Here is an 18,548-nt window from a genome sequence, read left to right as displayed (position 1 = left end):
TCCAGGTATCTTTCATCGGAAAAAATACTAGACAAATGCGACGACGCACCGCATCGCAATAATTTGACATGCGTCAGATTCAAGATTTTAATAGATGTACAAAATATACCGATATATCGATAAGTTGGTATATCTTCCGATATTTTTATATAAAAACCCCTAAATAGATTTAAATTATCATTATGTAACTACACTTAGGAGCAAAAAAACGGAATCAAATAAATTCTTATATTAAAAACAAAAATTGCAATGGATAAAATATTTTTTCTTCAAAGTCTCATGGTCTCATTCTAAAGCTTGAATTTTGTACTTTGAATTGTTGGGAAAAATATAAAAATGCATACGATAGTATTAGCGCTATCTTCCAATAAATTGCACTTAATTTTTGTTTAAATGTTAATTTTCAAGATACTGTCTGTTTCAAATTGCAGTCTTTTTTTCCTTACGATAGTACTAGCGTTATTTGTCAGTAAATTGCACTTCATTTTTTTAATGTTAAATTTTCCAGAGGAGGTACACTCTGTTTTAATTTCAGTCTTTTTTCCTCACATAATTCATTTATGTTGATGGGATCTTTATAAAATGTACAGATTTTTAAGTTCATTTACTTAAAGCTTTAATTTCAAGCTTTTCAATGGTACCATTTACATTCATGTGTGTCAACTACATCCTGTTCAATTATCGTTTTTACAAAACCCAGTTTGATTCCATTTTTTTGCTCCTAAGTGTATATAGAGTTTCATTTCATAGTTTCTCATAAGTAAGAATGTCAATGTACAGTAAATTACACCCTTGCGTTAATTTGAAAATGAATGGATATTGCGATATTTCTATTCAACAAGATATCGAATCGAAAAATATCGATATTTTTTTAGAAGGCCATCTCTATAATTATCACAGACGACAGAAAAAACAACAGATGAAAGAAAAAACAATTCAAAAAATAACAAACGAGTTGAAGGTATTTCATTTAAGAAAATTAAAAAGTGTCCATGGCAAGTGTCGCGTTATTTTTGGAGGCCGAGTCCAAACAAATAAGGGCAAAAAAACTCAAGAAAAAAGGACGATTTTAAAAAGTGAAAGAAAATTTATTTGTGAAAGACTTTTGCCTGTTAGGCCCTCCGCCCGCGATTTCTTTTTTGTTTATCAATAGTTTTATTTTATGTTGGACTTATGTACAGTCACGAGCATCTTTTTTCCATTCACCAACAAACCTTTGTCGTGGTCCAATTCAATTTAACTGATAGGGCAGATCTTCCAAATACAGCCACAATTTTTGGTGATCTTTTTGTATTTTTTGGTTTTGCCTAAACACAAAAATCCATAATATGACGGTTTTACACTAAAATAAAACCGATATTATTTGCCGCAAAACACACAGCGTCGTTGTTGAAGAAGCAGTTGCATACTCGGCCTTAAATCTGTACATACCTGTCACTTTTCGTTACATTTTCTCTCGTATAGGGGGAGCCCTTACATAAACCAATATCACCAGCTGCGCCATTTTGTATATTTCTTCATAGTGTCTTCACCAGCAAGGAACTTGCTACGACGCTGTGTGTTTTGCGGCAAATAATATCGGTTTTATTTTAGTGTAAAACCGTCATATTATTTACCTATCGAAAACACACAGCGTCGTTGTTGAAGACCTGTCTGTTATCTGCTGGTGTTGGTGTCTATTTACAACGCTATGATGATCTTTTATTTTATTATTATTACTTAATGTTTTTATTTTTCAATTTATCAAATAAAGAAATTCATTTACATAATTCTTAAACTTAGAAGTCTTCGAGACTGTTATCAAAAATATTTTAATTTATATAGGCTTAAAGTTTTTGAAAAGAAAAGGTGAACCCCTAACAACATCTGAATTAATCTCTTTGCAGTAATGTTTTCGAAATGTATTTTCAGTTTTCCAGTTGCCTCTTGCCAATATGTCGTCTATTGGTTGCTTTTCAAGCCAACCTAATGATGCCACCGCTGCCCTAAAGCTTCCAGGTGTTGCTCCTACGCCCGCATCTCTTAAAATGGTTCGAATCCAGGTTCCAATTACAGTTCTCGATGCCGGTTTTACTGCTCCATTAACAGTTATGAACAGGCTATCTAAATTGTTGCCCAGAACTCTCCTTGGTTGAGAAAGTCTTATCAGCTGTTTTACCCAGTAAACAGGACAGACTTTCTTATTCTCATGACACAATAACAGCCAACTTGACTGCCTGTGCTTTGCTGAATCTGTCTTTGACCCAAATGAAGGATGGAAAATTATACTCTCTTCTTCTTCCTTATAACATTCGCTTGAGAGTTTTAAAAGTGTGAGATCATGAACTCTTCTGCCAGACGCTAAAAGTAATATAGAAGCAGTTCTTCTCGAGGCTTCGAATAACGAATCTTTTATAGTCTCGTTCTCTGATGCTAACCAATTGAACACACTTCTTGGATCCCATATGGACGGCCTTTCAGATGATGGTTGAGCCGAACCAATAGCCCTCAAAATACGCCGCACAAAAAAGTTTGTCGGTAGACTCTCAGCTAACATTGGATCACAAAAAGTTGAAATCGCTGACTTGTGAACGAGAATAGTACTAGAAGCATATTTGTCTTCTATGAAAAGACTGGCCAAATACCTCGCCAAACAAGAACCAGTAGGCGATTTAGGATTGATGTTATTTTTCTCGCACCAAGTAAGCCATTTTTTTATAGCAGGCGAATATGTTTTCAGTGTAGACTGTCTCCATCCTCTTTTTAACAAATTTTTTTCCTCCGTAGACCAATTTATAATCTGGCTGCTCCAGCCCCAACTATCCATACTTTCAGGATCAAATTTTCTACCTGAGGGGGAGGCTGCCCCGTTGTCACGTCCACCAGGACCTCCCGTAGGTTCGGAATAACTAAGGGTGGTTCCAGCGCCCGAGCCTTGAGATCGCTCATCCAAAAAACCTGGTCCCATTCTGGAGATACTATTAGATAAGTGCCCCGAGACTTGTTTAGGTGGGCTAGTACTCTTGGCATTAGGTTGGGTGGTGGAAAGATCCACGCTAGACCGTGATCCCAAACTTGGCTGAAAGCATTTATGTATTTTGCAGCCTGGTCTCTGCTGTCTATAGACACATAGTTGGGAAGAATCGCAGATCTTTTGGAAGCAAATAGATCTATCTCTGGGCACCCCCACTTTTTGAAAACTTCCGCAGTTCCCTGAGGGAGAAGATGCCATTCTGGTATTGGACGGCCCCTTGACAACCTGTCGGCTATTCCGTTGTACCTTCCCGGAAGGTAAAATGCCGATAGAGTTATATTGAGCTGATCGGTTAGTTGGAGAAGTTGGTACGTCAAGCTTAGTAGGTTTACTGACCTTGTTCCTCCCTCCTTGCGTATGTACGCAACCAAAGTTCGATTGTCCGATTGGAGAAGTATGTGTGCATTCTTCAAAAGAGTTTCCTGTCTCTTTATCGCCATCAGAACAGCGTACATTTCTTTTAAATTGCAATGCCATCGCTTTTGAACTTTTGACCACTGGCCTGATAGGAACTTCTCGTTCAGCTGAGCACCCCAACCTATATCCGAAGCATCCGTTGCCAGAAAATGGGTCACGTCTATCTTGTGCAGAATTTCGAATTTCGGTAGGGCTCCGAGCCACCAATCTAACTCTTCCAAAGCCCTCCGAGGGATGGTGAGTTTTTGTCTCGGCCTTATGTTGTATTGCCTCGAGAAAATCTGAAGATATCGAGAGTGGAGTCGACCTCTGGGTACAACAAAGCTGGCGAAATTTAACTGGCCTAAAACTTGTTGCAAACGATGAAGAGTGCAGGAACCTAGCTGCAACATTGTCTGAAGGGATAATCGAATTTTGTTGACCTTCTCGTCCGGCAGAGACATAATATTTTTGCAAGTATCCCAAACCACGCCCAAGTATTCCAGCCTTTGGTCTGGAACCAATACTGATTTTTTGTAGTTTATCTTCCAACCCAATTGTTCTAGAACTCGAACGGCTTCCGTAACCTGTTCTTCTAGTTTGGAAGGGTTCAGATTTACCAAAAGGAAATCGTCCAAATATACCAGGACTCGCATACCTTGTTTGCGAAGAATCTCCGCGATCCAACATGTGAGAGCTGAAAACAGTCTGGGAGCTGAAGCTAGGCCAAATGGCAGACAAGTCAGTTGCAGCAGCTCTTCCCTGTAAACCATTCTTAGAAAACGCCGATGGGTCTCTGCTATCGGCACATGGAAGTAAGCTTGGGAAATATCTAACTTTACCATCCAGTCTCCTGGCTGTAAGAATTCTGGGATCGTGGAATGAGAAACTAGCTTGAATGTTTTTACATTCACGTATGCATTTAGGGCTCTCAGGTCGAAGATAGGACGAACGCCCCCATCTGATTTTTTTATTAAAAACATTTTCGAAATGAAACTTGGACCCACCCCTGGTGGCGTTTCTAAAATGTTCAATTTTTTCATCTCTTGTATTTGTGTGTCCATCTCTGGTGAACACGCTGTTGCAAATTTGTGCTGGGTTGCTGGTGATGGGAAAGTTAAAGGAGGTCTTTTGCAAAATGATATTCTTGTTCCCGAAATCGTTTTTAAAATAAATGAGTTTGCTCCCAGCTTTTCCCAGCTCGCTCGGTAACTTTGCAACTGGCCACCTCTGAACGCTGTATCACTTATTGCTTTTCTCCCTTTCATAATTTTTGGAACGAAAGGAAGAATTAAATTTTGTTTGTCTCTTGTTAGAGCTACTCTCTTTGTGGTCTTTGTTATACTTGTATTGTTTTTTAAAATTGTTTCTATAGTCAACCGCATTCCTTCTGCCCTGACTATGAAACAACCTGGGAGTAAAACTCTTCTTTTCTTTGGTTGTCTGAGTTTGAGCAACACTAAGCCACGATTGTACTCCACCTAGTGAATGTATTAATTCAGACAAGGCCTGCCTCTCAAACAGATTATCAGCACTGGGGTTAATGGCTTTTAGTGCCGCTTGCACATTCTTGTTCGGTATTTCACCTATAAGTCTTTCTCTACGTACCTCTATACATTCTGCTCTTTTGCCGCAGACCACCTGAAGGGCCAACTCAGAAATCTTGTATGAAGAGGAAGAAGATCCAAAACGAGCAGTAAATTGCTCATACAGAGCATTTGGGTTCAATTCATTTGGAGATTGGAACGCCCAATCTACTATACTCTGGAGACCTGACTTCAGTAAAGCCTTTTGCTCTAATAAAGCATTCGTCAATGCGGCCATTACCTGTTCGGTTGAAGCAAGGTAGTCCTTGCCTTTATTAAGAGTACATAACTCATCATTTATTTTTAGTTCTACAAAACCCGGTGTTGCTGCCAATGATTTAACGGCCTTTGAGTACCTAACGCTCTTCCATGTCGGCAAGCCAAAATGTTGTAATTGGATGAGCTCATTCAGATGCTCATCTTTTGCACGTGGAATCAGGCTGGAATCGCATTCCGTATGCAATTCGCCCAAGTCCAAAGTTCTCCGCGAACTTCCAGGGTTTTGCAAAAAAGTCGAGGAAGTGCTCGACTGATGTGGTGTAATAATATTTTCAGGTAAAATCATACTCACAAATTGTGAAAGCTGGCACACCTGATTCGTTAGATCATCCATTCGCTTGTCCATCGAAGCATGTCCAGACATGATCTTCCTTCTTTTGTTTGGAGGAGGCGCCGCAGTGCCTTCGCTTTCAGAAGAGGACCGTGATGATGAATTTGATGGGTATCTCCTCTTTTCTGATTCCTCCTCATAGCTATGATCGTCCTTACCATCATTATCTTTTTCACTCATAATTTAATTAGAAAATTTTTATCACTTGAAAAAGAAACACAACTGTACAGTTCACGAGTAAACAACGCTATGAAGAAATATACAAAATGGCGCAGCTGGTGATATTGGTTTATGTAAGGGCTCCCCCTATACGAGAGAAAATGTAACGAAAAGTGACAGGTATGTACAGATTTAAGGCCGAGTATGCAACTGCTTCTTCAACAACGACGCTGTGTGTTTTCGATAGGTAAATAATAAAGTCTAGTACGCAGCTGAAGCGAAACAAAATTTTCCATACAAAATTTCGTTAGCGAAATCTTGAACGAAATTAAATTTGTTTTGTTTTTGCTATAAAACTTATTTTCTGGTTTTTTCTTGAATTTTTTGATTTGTACTTTTATTAAGAAAATACCATCGGGTAGATGGTATTTTCTCGTTAACATGTTCGCTGTTGACTTTGGGGACTTCAAAATTTTTAGTTTCGTACTGGGCTTAAATAACAAAAGTTTACTAAAAAAAACTTTTTTTTCTTTATTGCTTAAATTTTAATTATATATTCCGCAACAAAAACTTGTCGGAGGGCTTCGGGAAAAAAATTATTTGTATCTGCCAAGAATACAACCATTAAAAGTACTTACTTCATCGCATGCAATGACATGCGTTGAAATTTGTCGGAGAAAATTTCCGATCAGTTGATCGGAGAAATACCTCGAAGTAAAAAGTCTCCGATTCGTAGAAAATCGGAAAAAATCCGCTCCGACGGATTACCTCGCTAGGGCCGACTGAGCTTGTTACTCTTTAATTTGTTTTTCGGTTTTTTGTTCTTGTTAAAGTCAAACCTCGAAGTAAAAAGTCTCCGATTCGTAGAAAATCAGAAAAAATCCGCTCCGACGGATTACCTCGCTAGGGCCGACTGTGCTTGTTACTCTTTTATTTGTTTTTTGGTTTTTTGTTCTTGTTAAAGTCAAACATAATGTATACCTAATCTCTTTTGTATTTGTTTAATTGTCGTTCGCTGATGATTTTTCCGCAGTTGAGAACCGAAATGCATTCGTATTGAATAAAAAGAATTTAAAATCAAAATTAAAAATAACGATTTTTTGTCTTTTTATTACGATTTTTGAGGTCAATACGGTGAAAAACATTAAAATAATAAATCTGACCACAAACCGACTAGTATTTGCAAATTAATTGTGAATTAAATTTTAATTATAAAATAGTTGAAACACCTTTTTTTTCACCATAATATACCCAAATTGTTGACCTCAGATAATGGCAGTGAGTTCATCTCAAAGAGTTTTTGGATATTCATATGATTAGCCATCACACAATATCCGCCAAGTAAAACTCTGCTGGGTTCTTGGGCATAGCAATATAGAAGGGAATGAAATAGTGGATGAACTAGCTACATTAGGGTCAGCATCAAATGATGATAGTAGCACCCAATTAGTAAAGGGACCAGATATCCCTATCGGTGTGCTCAAAAGGAAAATAGACCTTATGACTAAAGAACAAATCAGTAACACCTGGAAAACTAGGGACGATTGTATTATCTCTAGAAGTTTATGGCCTAAAATCAACGAAAAAGGAACTCGGTATAATTTATCTCTGAGCAAAAAGAATATTAGTCTTGATAGGTGTACTAACTGGTCATTGTGCCATTGGTGCAATGGCTATTAGAATGGGTGTATTTGCACCTGTTTTCTAAAGGAGCTATCAAGATGTAGAGGAAATAGAGTCCATTAAACACCTGCTCTGCGAATGTCCAAACCTCCAAACAAACCGACTGCGTTACTTCGGAAATAGGTTCGAGGGAGAACTAGATGATCTAGCGCAGGTGCCAATGGCTTACATGAGAAAATTCATTGAAAGTACAGGATGGTTCGTAAATGAGCCAGTCTTTGTAAACCGATTAAAAAGTTTAGGAACATCAATGCGATTTTTAAATAAAAGGGAATCACAGTGGACCAATAGGCCCCCGTGTATGCAGCAGCTTAGCTGTGCACTACCAAAGATCATATAACTAGTAAAGATGTCGCACGTAGAACAAACTTCTGTGCTTGAAATTCTCTACCATCAGATTTTACCCATAGGTCCAAAACATGTATCCAAGAATTAAATTGTTGAGAAACATTTTAAAATTTTTCGATGACTGCGTAGAAAAGAGAGGGTTGATTTTTATAGATGAATTTATTTAATGGGAGGAAGCGAGATAGTAGTTAAATGTTGATACGAATAAGGAAAAGAAAAAAAAATACATTTGTCTGCGAGAATGTACCTATGAAATAATTTTATTTTTGTTAAATTATTCAGGAAACTGATATTAACACATGATTCAAAATAATAATTTAAATAAGAATAATTTTAGATATATATATATGACAAGAGTGTATGAGCAAAATTGTGTGAAAATGAATTTCAACCCTCAAATTGTCAATAGGTCCAAATCATTATAATGCAGAAATCCTTCGCAACATTAAAAAAAGTTCTTATCATGAGTGGGAAAGAGAGAGTTATTTTTAATAGATTTCTTAAATGCGAAGGACCGAGATGTAAGTTGAATAGGAACAAATGAAAACAAAAAGGATTGTTTTGCCGTGCGGGTAATATTTTTTTTCACAACTGGATTGCTTCGCACAAGCAGGGCGAAGACGAGATGGCTAGTTTTAAAGATTGATGAAAAAAAGAAGCAAAAACAACTTTTGCAAGTGACTGGTGTGCTTGAGGTGGGTAGGTATCATGGTATAAAAAAAGAAGGTATGATCATTAGAAAAAACTCAGTATCGGGAACTGTCAAATGAAAGAAAAAAAGATGGCTACTTAGTGTTTTGACAGCCCAGCCCATTGAAATTGTTGTTGTAAACAAATTTGTCTTGGAAATTGTTGTTGCTTTTGACTTTGCCAAATGCCAGACGTCAAAACCTTATTACCCCATTTTGTAAGATGGCGGCTCTAATGATCATACCTTGTCTTTTTATACCATGGGTAGGTATAGGTAGGTATACGTGTAAGCAGAAGAAGGTTGATAAGTTTTTTTTTGGTTTTAATTTTTTTTCGATGGTAGTTAGATATTTAGATATTTTTTTAAGTGGAGGGTGGTTTTCTATTTCTATATTTTTGTTTCCTTTTTGAATAATCGCAAAGGCACAGGCGCATTGCTTTTAGGTGTAAGTACACACGTAATATGTAGATAGGATTTTTTTTCCTTTACGACAGCAATCGTCCTTGAAAAATGTAGTTCATTGTATTTTGGTTTGAAAAAGAAATTCAAACAAGTGGTAGGTAGGTAGGTAGGAAGTGATAAAAATGATCATTCTTGGTTTGGTGTTATTTTCTTTAGTGAGGTAGGTTATGTAGGTATCTATTGATATTGAAAGATTTATTTAGTGTGGATCAGGGCTGTAAAAAATTCTATTTAAAAATGCAATTGAAATTAAAAAAAAATGATTGCAACCAAAAATATTTTGCATAAAAAAATGTTATTGCAACTGAAGAATACCTATTTGGATTGAAAATTAAATTTTTATTGCAACTGCAAATATTTTGCACACAAAAAAAATTAAAAATTTTGCATTAAATATTTGTTCATGATCTTAGGCGATTATCTTTGCATTTATGTTATTTTGCAATTATTAAAAATATACTATTGGAGCTACAAAAATCTTCTATAACTTATTTGAAAGGTAATAATGTAAAGGTGAATACCACAAAAGGATTCTTAAAAATTCAATCATTAAATAGGGTAAATAGGGGTAAAACGAAATTGCAATAAAGTGACTATTTTCTAAAAGCAACGTTGTAGAAAACTGATTTTTTTTTTAAATTGGTAGATACATTTATTGGAAGGCTAACGAAGGTATTGAAAAATTCTAGAAAATTTCAAAACTAAGTTATAAACGATTTTCTTAAACTAAAACATGAAGTAGACCTTTGACATAGTTGTAGGTAGGGGACATTTTTTTGACAATTTGAAAATGCCATTTGAAAGATAATGAAAAAAAAATTAAGGGCCTCTGCGTTTCAAAATATGAATTTTTGAAAAACTAAAAACCTTTTTAGATTTTAGCCACACGATTTCAGATTCTTTGAAAGCTCCGAAAAATTGCTAAACATTAAAAATCACCCAAAAATACCTGCCCCTAAAAAGGTTTTTAGTTTTTCAAAAATTCATATTTTGAAACGCAGAGACCCTTAATTTTTTTTCATTATCTTTCAAATGGAATTTTTCAAATTGTCAAAAAAATGTCCCCTACCTACAACTATGTCAAAGGTCTACTTCATGTTTTAGTTTAAGAAAATCGTTTATAACTTAGTTTTGAAATTTTCTAGAATTTTTCAATACCTTCGTTAGCCTTCCAATAAATGTATCTACCAATTAAAAAAAAAAATCAGTTTTCTACAACGTTGCTTTTAGAAAATAGTCACTTTATTGCAATTTCGTTTTACCCCTATTTACCCTATTTAATGATTGAATTTTTAAGAATCCTTTTGTGGTATTCACCTTTACATTATTACCTTTCAAATAAGTTATAGAAGATTTTTGTATCTCCAATAGTATATTTTTAATAATTGCAAAATAACATAAATGCAAAGATAATCGCCTAAGATCATGAACAAATATTTAATGCAACATTTTTAATTTTTTTTGTGTGCAAAATATTTTCAGTTGCAATAAAAATTTAATTTTCAATCCAAATAGGTATTCTTCAGTTGCAATAACATTTTTTTATGCAAAATATTTTTGGTTGCAATCATTTTTTTTTTAATTTCAAATGCATTTTTAAATAAAATTTTTTACAGCCCTGATCCACACTAAATAAATCTTTCAATATCAATAGATACCTACATAACCTACCTCACTAAAGAAAATAACAACAAACCAAGAATGATCATTTTTATCACTTCCTACCTACCTACCTACCACCAAAAGCAATGCGCCTGTGCCTTTGCGATTATTCAAAAAGGAAACAAAAATATAGAAATAGAAAACCACCCTCCACTTAAAAAAATATCTAAATATCTAACTACCATCGAAAAAAAATTAAAACCAAAAAAAAACTTATCAACCTTCTTCTGCTTACACGTATACCTACCTATACCTACCCACCTCAAGCACACCAGTCACTTGCAAAAGTTGTTTTTGCTTCTTTTTTTCATCAATCTTTAAAACTAGCCATCTCGTCTTCGCCCTGCTTGTGCGAAGCAATCCAGTTGTGAAAAAAAATATATACCCGCACGGCAAAACAATCCTTTTTGTTTTCATTTGTTCCTATTCAACTTACATCTCGGTCCTTCGCATTTAAGAAATCTATTAAAAATAACTCTCTCTTTCCCACTCATGATAAGAACTTTTTTTAATGTTGCGAAGGATTTCTGCATTATAATGATTTGGACCTATTGACAATTTGAGGGTTGAAATTCATTTTCACACAATTTTGCTCATACACTCTTGTCATATATATATCTAAAATTATTCTTATTTAAATTATTATTTTGAATCATGTGTTAATATCAGTTTCCTGAATAATTTAACAAAAATAAAATTATTTCATAGGTACATTCTCGCAGACAAATGTATTTTTTTTTCTTTTCCTTATTCGTATCAACATTTAACTACTATCTCGCTTCCTCCCATTAAATAAATTCATCTATAAAAATCAACCCTCTCTTTTCTACGCAGTCATCGAAAAATTTTAAAATGTTTCTCAACAATTTAATTCTTGGATACATGTTTTGGACCTATGGGTAAAATCTGATGGTAGAAAATTTCAAGCTCAGAAGTTTGTTCTACGTGCGACATCTTTACTAGTTATATGATCTTTGGCACTACCCTATTTACCTAACCTAACCTATATCCGCTCAAAAAAGCTCTAATGGTAACTCTCCTATAGAAAGATTTCACTCTACCCTTACCGAAATTATCAGAATTATCAAATCACAAAACAACAACAAAGCAATTGGTGAAGTTATTGACGGGACTGTAATTACATATAACAACAGTGTACACTCTGCAACAAAATTGACACCTTTTAAATTACTCAACGGTCATATAATTAAAAGAAACCCTTTATTTACGAAAGAAAATACCAAAACAGAGTAGGAATACTTAATTCAGGAATTGACGAAACTTATTCATGGTCTTAGCCTAAGAAACAAACAATAGAATATTGAAAAAGGAAACGAAATCGAACTGATCCACCAGGTTTTGTAGATAACGAGACAATATATGAGTTAAATGATAGAAGGAACGAATGGGCTCCTAGATTTAACGAGCATAAGGTTGTTTAGAACCATAAAATAACAATTACTTCAAATAAACGAAAGAAAGAAACCAAAAAGAGTTTCAGCTTGTTCAAATAATACTAATAAAACTTTTAGAACTAATGTTTTTTTGAACAAAAATGTCTCTAAAATTATTTTAGTTTAACATTGCAGCGATCCGTCTCCATTACAACCAACAATATAAAAATTAATTTTTGATGAACAGATTATGCTCTTGATTTAAAAGTTTTATTTTTTTTTTACTTTTTATGAACTTCAAACTTTATTCAATTTGAGCAAAAATCCAATTCCTTATCGTTAAATGTGTTAATTTTGACAAACTTTGCTAGTCAACTTTTATATAATAATAATAATTATAATAATTTCATCACCGAAGAAGCTGCTTTTATGGAATATTATGAACTTTATTCATTAAGTTCATACTTGCAAGGGAAAGTACGATTGTACATATTGGATTTGGGTTTGGAATGGGTATTATTGTAGCCGATTTCCAGCTTTGGGGAATGACAGAATTGTTTAGGATGTTATTATACAGGGTGATTCAGGAGTAATGTGCCAAAAAGCTATATCGTGTAGGTTGGGTCGAGACTAGAAAAAAATCGTATGGGAGGAAGGTCTATTACCCCTCGTTTCGAGGGGAGGTGCAATTAAAAAAAAATTGATTTTATTTCGAAACAAAATTATTAAAAATCAACGGTTATACCTACAATTATATCAATCTTAAATGTCTATAAAAATATCATGGATTCGCGGAAAACGTGTAAGAACTTATTTATAAATGTTTAATTTGTCATCAAAACCATAAATAAAATGAATCATTGGCTTTTTGGGACCAATTACAGATTTTACTGTCTCTTCGAAAAAAACACCCTTTCACCAAAATTTTTTTTATGAAAACTCTTTATTCTTGCTTTCTATCCCAAAATCAATGTTTTTACCAAATTTCATTAGGGGAACCCATCATTTTTGTTTTCATTAAAAAAAACACCCTGTTAACCATGATATTTTTATAGACACTTAAGATTCTTGTTTCTAATCTTAAAAGTAACATAACTGCTAAATTTCAATAGGGTACCACTAATGTTACTCTAGTATTAAACATCTTTTCAAATATACCCATATTTTCTTTACTTCTAAAAAAACACCCTTTCACATAAAAAAAATTTATAGACTTACATTATTCTTAGTTCCCATGGGAAAGAGAACATATTTGATGAATTTCGTAAGGGTACCATTTATACCATTGATTTTATCGCGGATTTTTCCCTATTTCCCAAAATAACACCCTTTTACCTAAAATATTTGTATAGACTTTTTGAGTTATTGATTTCTGTTATAAATGAAACATTTTTGCCAATTTTCATTGGGGTAACAATTTTTTCGCAGTTTTTGTGGTACTAATTCCGAATTTCATCATTTCTTGAAAAAAAACACCCTTTCACTCAAAATAATTTTTTACTTTTTATAGATTCTTAATTCTTATATCAACCAAAACTATTTCACCAAGTTTTAAAAATTAATAAAATATAAGTTAGCTGTTATGGTACCTTTCTCACACACAACTTAACCTATCAAAAAAACACCCTTTCACCCAAAATATTTTTAAAAACTTTATGAATCCTTTGTCCCTGTTTTATCTTAAACCTTCTTCCCAAATTTTGTCAGTGTAGCATGTTTTTCACATGGGTTTCGGTTATATTTTACCTGTTGAGGTCAAAAAACAAGCACCCTGGTTTTTAATCGGAAATAACTTTTCTTAGAGCAATCGTATTGACTTTATTTGTATGTCATTAGATTCAGCATCAAAAAATACCTCGAAAACATGTGTCATATGATGATATTCAACAAACAATTTTTTTCAGTATATTTTTGACCTTCACCCAAGAGGGAGGTCTTGTCCACGCACAAACACCTCCCAACTTTTTTTTATAGACTTTTTTTGTACTTGGTTCTTATCACAAAAGCAAACTTTTTGCCAAGTTTTATGAGTGGAACAATTTTTTTTTTATTTATAAATGCCTATTTTACCTGTACTTCTAAAGAAGTTGTGAATAGCGACGAAACGTTGGGTAAAAGATGGAATACAATTTTTTTTATTTGCATTTAAAATCAATTGTCCAAAATAGCCTGCATTACCAAATATAAATCTACAAATATTCATTAAAAACTTGTCCTACTACGGACTTGGTCTATTATATTAGATTAAAACTAAAATAAACCAGCAGTAGTACCTGGATATCTTGTAAAACAGTATGCCGCTATACGTCGACTTCAAAATAACGCTTCAATGGGGGTTCCAACAAGATAATAACCCAAAATACTTCAGGAGAGCAGCCAAACAATGGTTTCAAAACATTAAGATTTAGCTTATGGAGTGGACTGCTTAATCTTTGGACCTCGATCTTTTCTAGAATCATTGCGAGGATATAAAAGAAGAAGTTTATAAAGCAAAACCCAAACATAACGGCAGTTATGGACCGTTGTTGAGCAGGTTTGGTGAGCTAAAACACCTCACAGATCTCAGCGACTTGTCGGCCTCATAAAAGGTTTTTGCCAAGCTTTAATTAAAAATAAAGGTCAAGGGAGCAAATGCTAGCTTTTGCCAAGTAAAATACCGTTTATTTGAACTTTTTGTGCCTTTGTTTTATTTAAATTTACTAGAAAAAGAAAATCACTGCTATTATTTTGACCGCTTAATTTTTAGGTTTATTTTGTTTTTGGATTATTGCTTAGCTATTAGCAATAAATTAAATTTCATTCATACTAAAAATTAATCTAGAATGTATCTAAAATAGTTTTACTAAAAAATAAATCCAACATCGAAACTCTTTTTATGTTTTATATTTTATTTGAAATATTTTTCGATGCACTGCTATTTTATTGACCGCAGCTGTAAAACATACATATAGTAATAATTTAGTTTTTAAAATTTGAAGCTCTTATTTGCTTTTAAAACAAAAACAGAAAACTGGATCCAAAAATAGCTTGTCATTTTCGAGAAATTAACAAAAAACCAAAACTACTTTTTTCTAAGAAACCCCTTTATTTTTTGTTTTTACGTGGCTGGACTTGTAGATAAATTAATTTATAAATCATTAACCATTCGTCTATTATTTTTTAAACATTTAGTCTTAAATGAGGATACAACAAAGTGACACCGTATTGGATTTACCCTGAATTGATCAACTTTTTCCATTGATAACACCTGAAAACTAACCTAAGAATTTTTTTTACTATGTCTGGGGCGCCCGTCGCACACAGGTAAATTTTCCCAAAAATATGGCCAAAATTATTTTTTGTGTTTATTCAATTTATTATTGCATGATTTTATCAAAATAAGATAATTTCCATAAAATTCACCATTTTTAAGTAAATTTACACGAAAATTCACAAAAAAAGAAGCAAAAAATGAAAAAAGTCGTTTTTTTTTTACTTTACGCCATAGGGATTCTTTCATTTGACATTTAATAATACAATATTTATACATTCAATAGATTGAAAAAAAAAAAAAAGCACTTGAACAGTCGTTATTATAAATAAATAAATAATGCAGGCATAGATAACAACTATATACATAAATAAACATGAGTGTGAGTTTGTATGTGTGTATATCATTCAATGACTTGTGAGTTGTGAAATTGTTACTATAAGTCTGCTTGCTCGATCTCTGGTTCTATTAGAAACTGAAGTATTTCAGAGGGAAACGCATTTTTTGTTTTAGGATTTAGTTTTCTCAAACCACTTATTAATGGGTCAGAAGAGACCAAGAGATTATAAAACACATCTTCCATATTTTGCTGCCTCGAAAATTTTCTTGGGAAACTTTCTCGAAACGTTTTATATCTTTGTTTCGTGATTCTTGGGCTTCTTCGCCGAGCTGTCCAATGAATGAATAAATTTTATTGAGGCTTAAGTTTGGATACATATGGTTATTATGAAACTAAGTTAATTTTCCTTCAACAACTATTGAAAGTGCTTCTTCTGCTGTATATGGAATAATTTTCTGGTCAATTTTTTTCAAAGCTTTTGATATTTTTCAGCACGTGAAGGAGTTGAAAATATTATATTTTTCATTACATTTGATGAACAAGTTTCCCTTTTTCTCGCAGTTGCATGGCGCAGCATAGCTTAATTCTTCGACATTATAGTTAGGACGTAAATCTTCTGTTTTACGTCTCTTTGACCTTTCGCTTAGGTCTGAAAAATCCATTTGAGGCCGTCGAACAAAGCCATGGGCTCAGCATGGAAACGATATTTCATATTGCAACCAATTTATATTTTGTTTTAAGAAGGTGTTGTTATTTCTGGAGGCACTCAGCCATCTTTTTCTATGTTCATATATGCAAAATCAAAATCCGTTAAATTTTTCTCTATTTGCTCCGAAATTTCAATATTTCAACCTTTGGTACCAAAAAAATTAGTTTTTTCTGTAATGTCACGTGACGAACAGCTTTTTAAAAATTCAGAAAAATGAAAGTTAATTACGATCCTGTGTCAAAAAAGAGAAATCTAATTAAAAAAAAAAAAAAAATCACCGTCCCCAACACCTTTTGAAGCCAATATTATAAAAAGTCGCAAAAAACCGCAATGTTTTAGGATTGTTTCCCATAAAGGAAACATTTAACTATTTTTCAATACTATTTTCAGTACAGAAAAACGCAAATCAACTTAACTTTTTCATTATCAAAGAAAAAAAAATTGTTTGTTTTTACTGCTCAAACACATTATCTTAAAAAGCTTTAAAATTTATTTTAGACTTAAAATTTTGCATTATCTTTGTCATTATCTTTTTTTAACATACCATTAGCAACAGAATCCATGTTAATTATTTTAAAAATCGCCAAAAAAAAATAAATAAAAAATAAAGCAAACTACTTCTTATAAGAAACCAACCTTGCTACTGCACTCGTTAATTAAAATGTTCTACTTTGAAAGCATCTACTGATTAAACAGTTACAATTTGCATCGCATGATCAATCAGGTTCTAAGCTTATGTTATTTGTAAACAACTTGGCATTAAAAAAAACAACAAATCGCAAATTTTTTTTTTGTAGTTTTGGCCATGAATTTGGGAAAATTTACCTGTGTGCGTCGCCCAAGGATTCTAGCTGTACGGGACTTAGGGCAATAAAACCGCAATTTTTTTAATGAAAAAATTAACAACAAATAATACTGTACATTGCAAGGATAAATCAATGGCAAGAAAAGGCAAATACGAAGTAAGAGAATTCAAATGGTATCTAGGAAAAAATAATTCTCTTGAACCCTTTAAAAATCAAAAAATATGATTTAAATTGTCGTTTTTTATTATAAACTGCTTGTGTAAGTATTATTTCATTGTTTATCATTAAAATAAAACATTGCTTCGTTGCCTTAAGGCTCTTACAGCTAGAATCCTTGGGCGGCGCACATAGGAGTATTCTGGTCAAAAAGCTGGACAAAAGTCGATTTTCTAAAAATCAAAATTTTGAATTAATTTTTTTACAAAGCGGATGGTAAATATACATGGGCTCATATTTGTGGTAAAGTGTGTGGTGTGACAAAACAAGTTCAAAGTCAGCTGTATATTTTCTGGATTTTTTTTAAATTTGTATTGACTTGGTGAGCCTTGTTAGGAGATTGGTTGTGAGCGAGCGTGCTTTTAAACATAAAATTTTCAAATGAAAAATACAATAGCTGGTATTGAATAATAACACTGTGCAAGTCGAAATCTTTGACCAGTGCGCTGTTGACTGTTTCCCCCTATTTCGGACCTGAGAAATCGATTTTGCTGGTAGTAAATAACGTTTGAACAGAGAAAATAGCAATATAAACCAGAAAAATGACTTTAAACCGGGCAAAATGCTTATAATTATTGAAAAAAACTTCCGAAAAATAATTTGTTCGAAGTCGTACCGATAAATCGAAAAACTAATGATGCCAATCGATTTCTCAGGTCCGAAATAGTGGGGAACTGTCAACAGCGCCCTTGTCTCAAAAAATTTTTTGAAAAAACTTGCACAGTGTAATTAAAGAGTAGTTTTGGAAATATTAAATGTTTTTTGTTCAATTAAATGACAGTGGGAAAAGAGTCTGCCACATATAGATATTTGTATTGCTTTTTTTTTAAGTCTAAGTGCTTTGTTATACACCCACCGAAATAATTATAAAGGCAGTCGATTTTGTTCGTTTTTAAACCATATAAAGGATATTTAATTTTTACTCCTTGCACGAATAAGATGACAAGTATATACTGGATTGTTTGCCACCGTTTATTTTTATTTATGTATTTCGTTAAACTTAATTTTAAAAATTATTTTTTGAATTTCTGGTGCGAAATAATTATAAAGGCACAGCTGATTTTTACATTAAAAGTGTGGTTTAGCGAGATCAAATGTAACCAAAAGTAATAGACTAAGAGCCCACGACGGCCAGACCTTCGTTATTTTATACCAGCTGAAAGTTTGTCTGTGCATACCCCCCATAGAGGTAAGAACGACCAGGGACTTTTTAGTTCTGGGTT

At 33.3% G+C, this 18,548-nt stretch overlaps 2 protein-coding genes across 4 annotated transcripts in view; both read right to left on the bottom strand.

Annotated features, from left to right (window-relative positions):
* LOC129921211 (cofilin/actin-depolymerizing factor homolog) overlaps positions 1–18,548 on the bottom strand; it is a 362,755-nt gene that overhangs the window by 39,050 nt on the left and 305,157 nt on the right. The window lies entirely within an intron of this gene.
* LOC129921210 (uncharacterized) lies at positions 1,322–4,814 on the bottom strand. The gene has a single exon (XM_056002946.1). The coding sequence runs from the start codon at positions 4,097–4,099 to the stop codon at positions 1,817–1,819; it is 2,283 nt and encodes a 760-aa protein (XP_055858921.1). The 5' UTR covers positions 4,100–4,814; the 3' UTR covers positions 1,322–1,816.

The sequence above is a fragment of the Episyrphus balteatus genome, chromosome 1 (genome assembly GCF_945859705.1).
Source record: "Episyrphus balteatus chromosome 1, idEpiBalt1.1, whole genome shotgun sequence".
NCBI lineage: Eukaryota > Metazoa > Arthropoda > Insecta > Diptera > Syrphidae > Episyrphus > Episyrphus balteatus.
The sequence above is the reverse complement of the archived record's forward strand: the minus strand, read 5'-3'. Positions and strand labels throughout refer to the sequence as shown.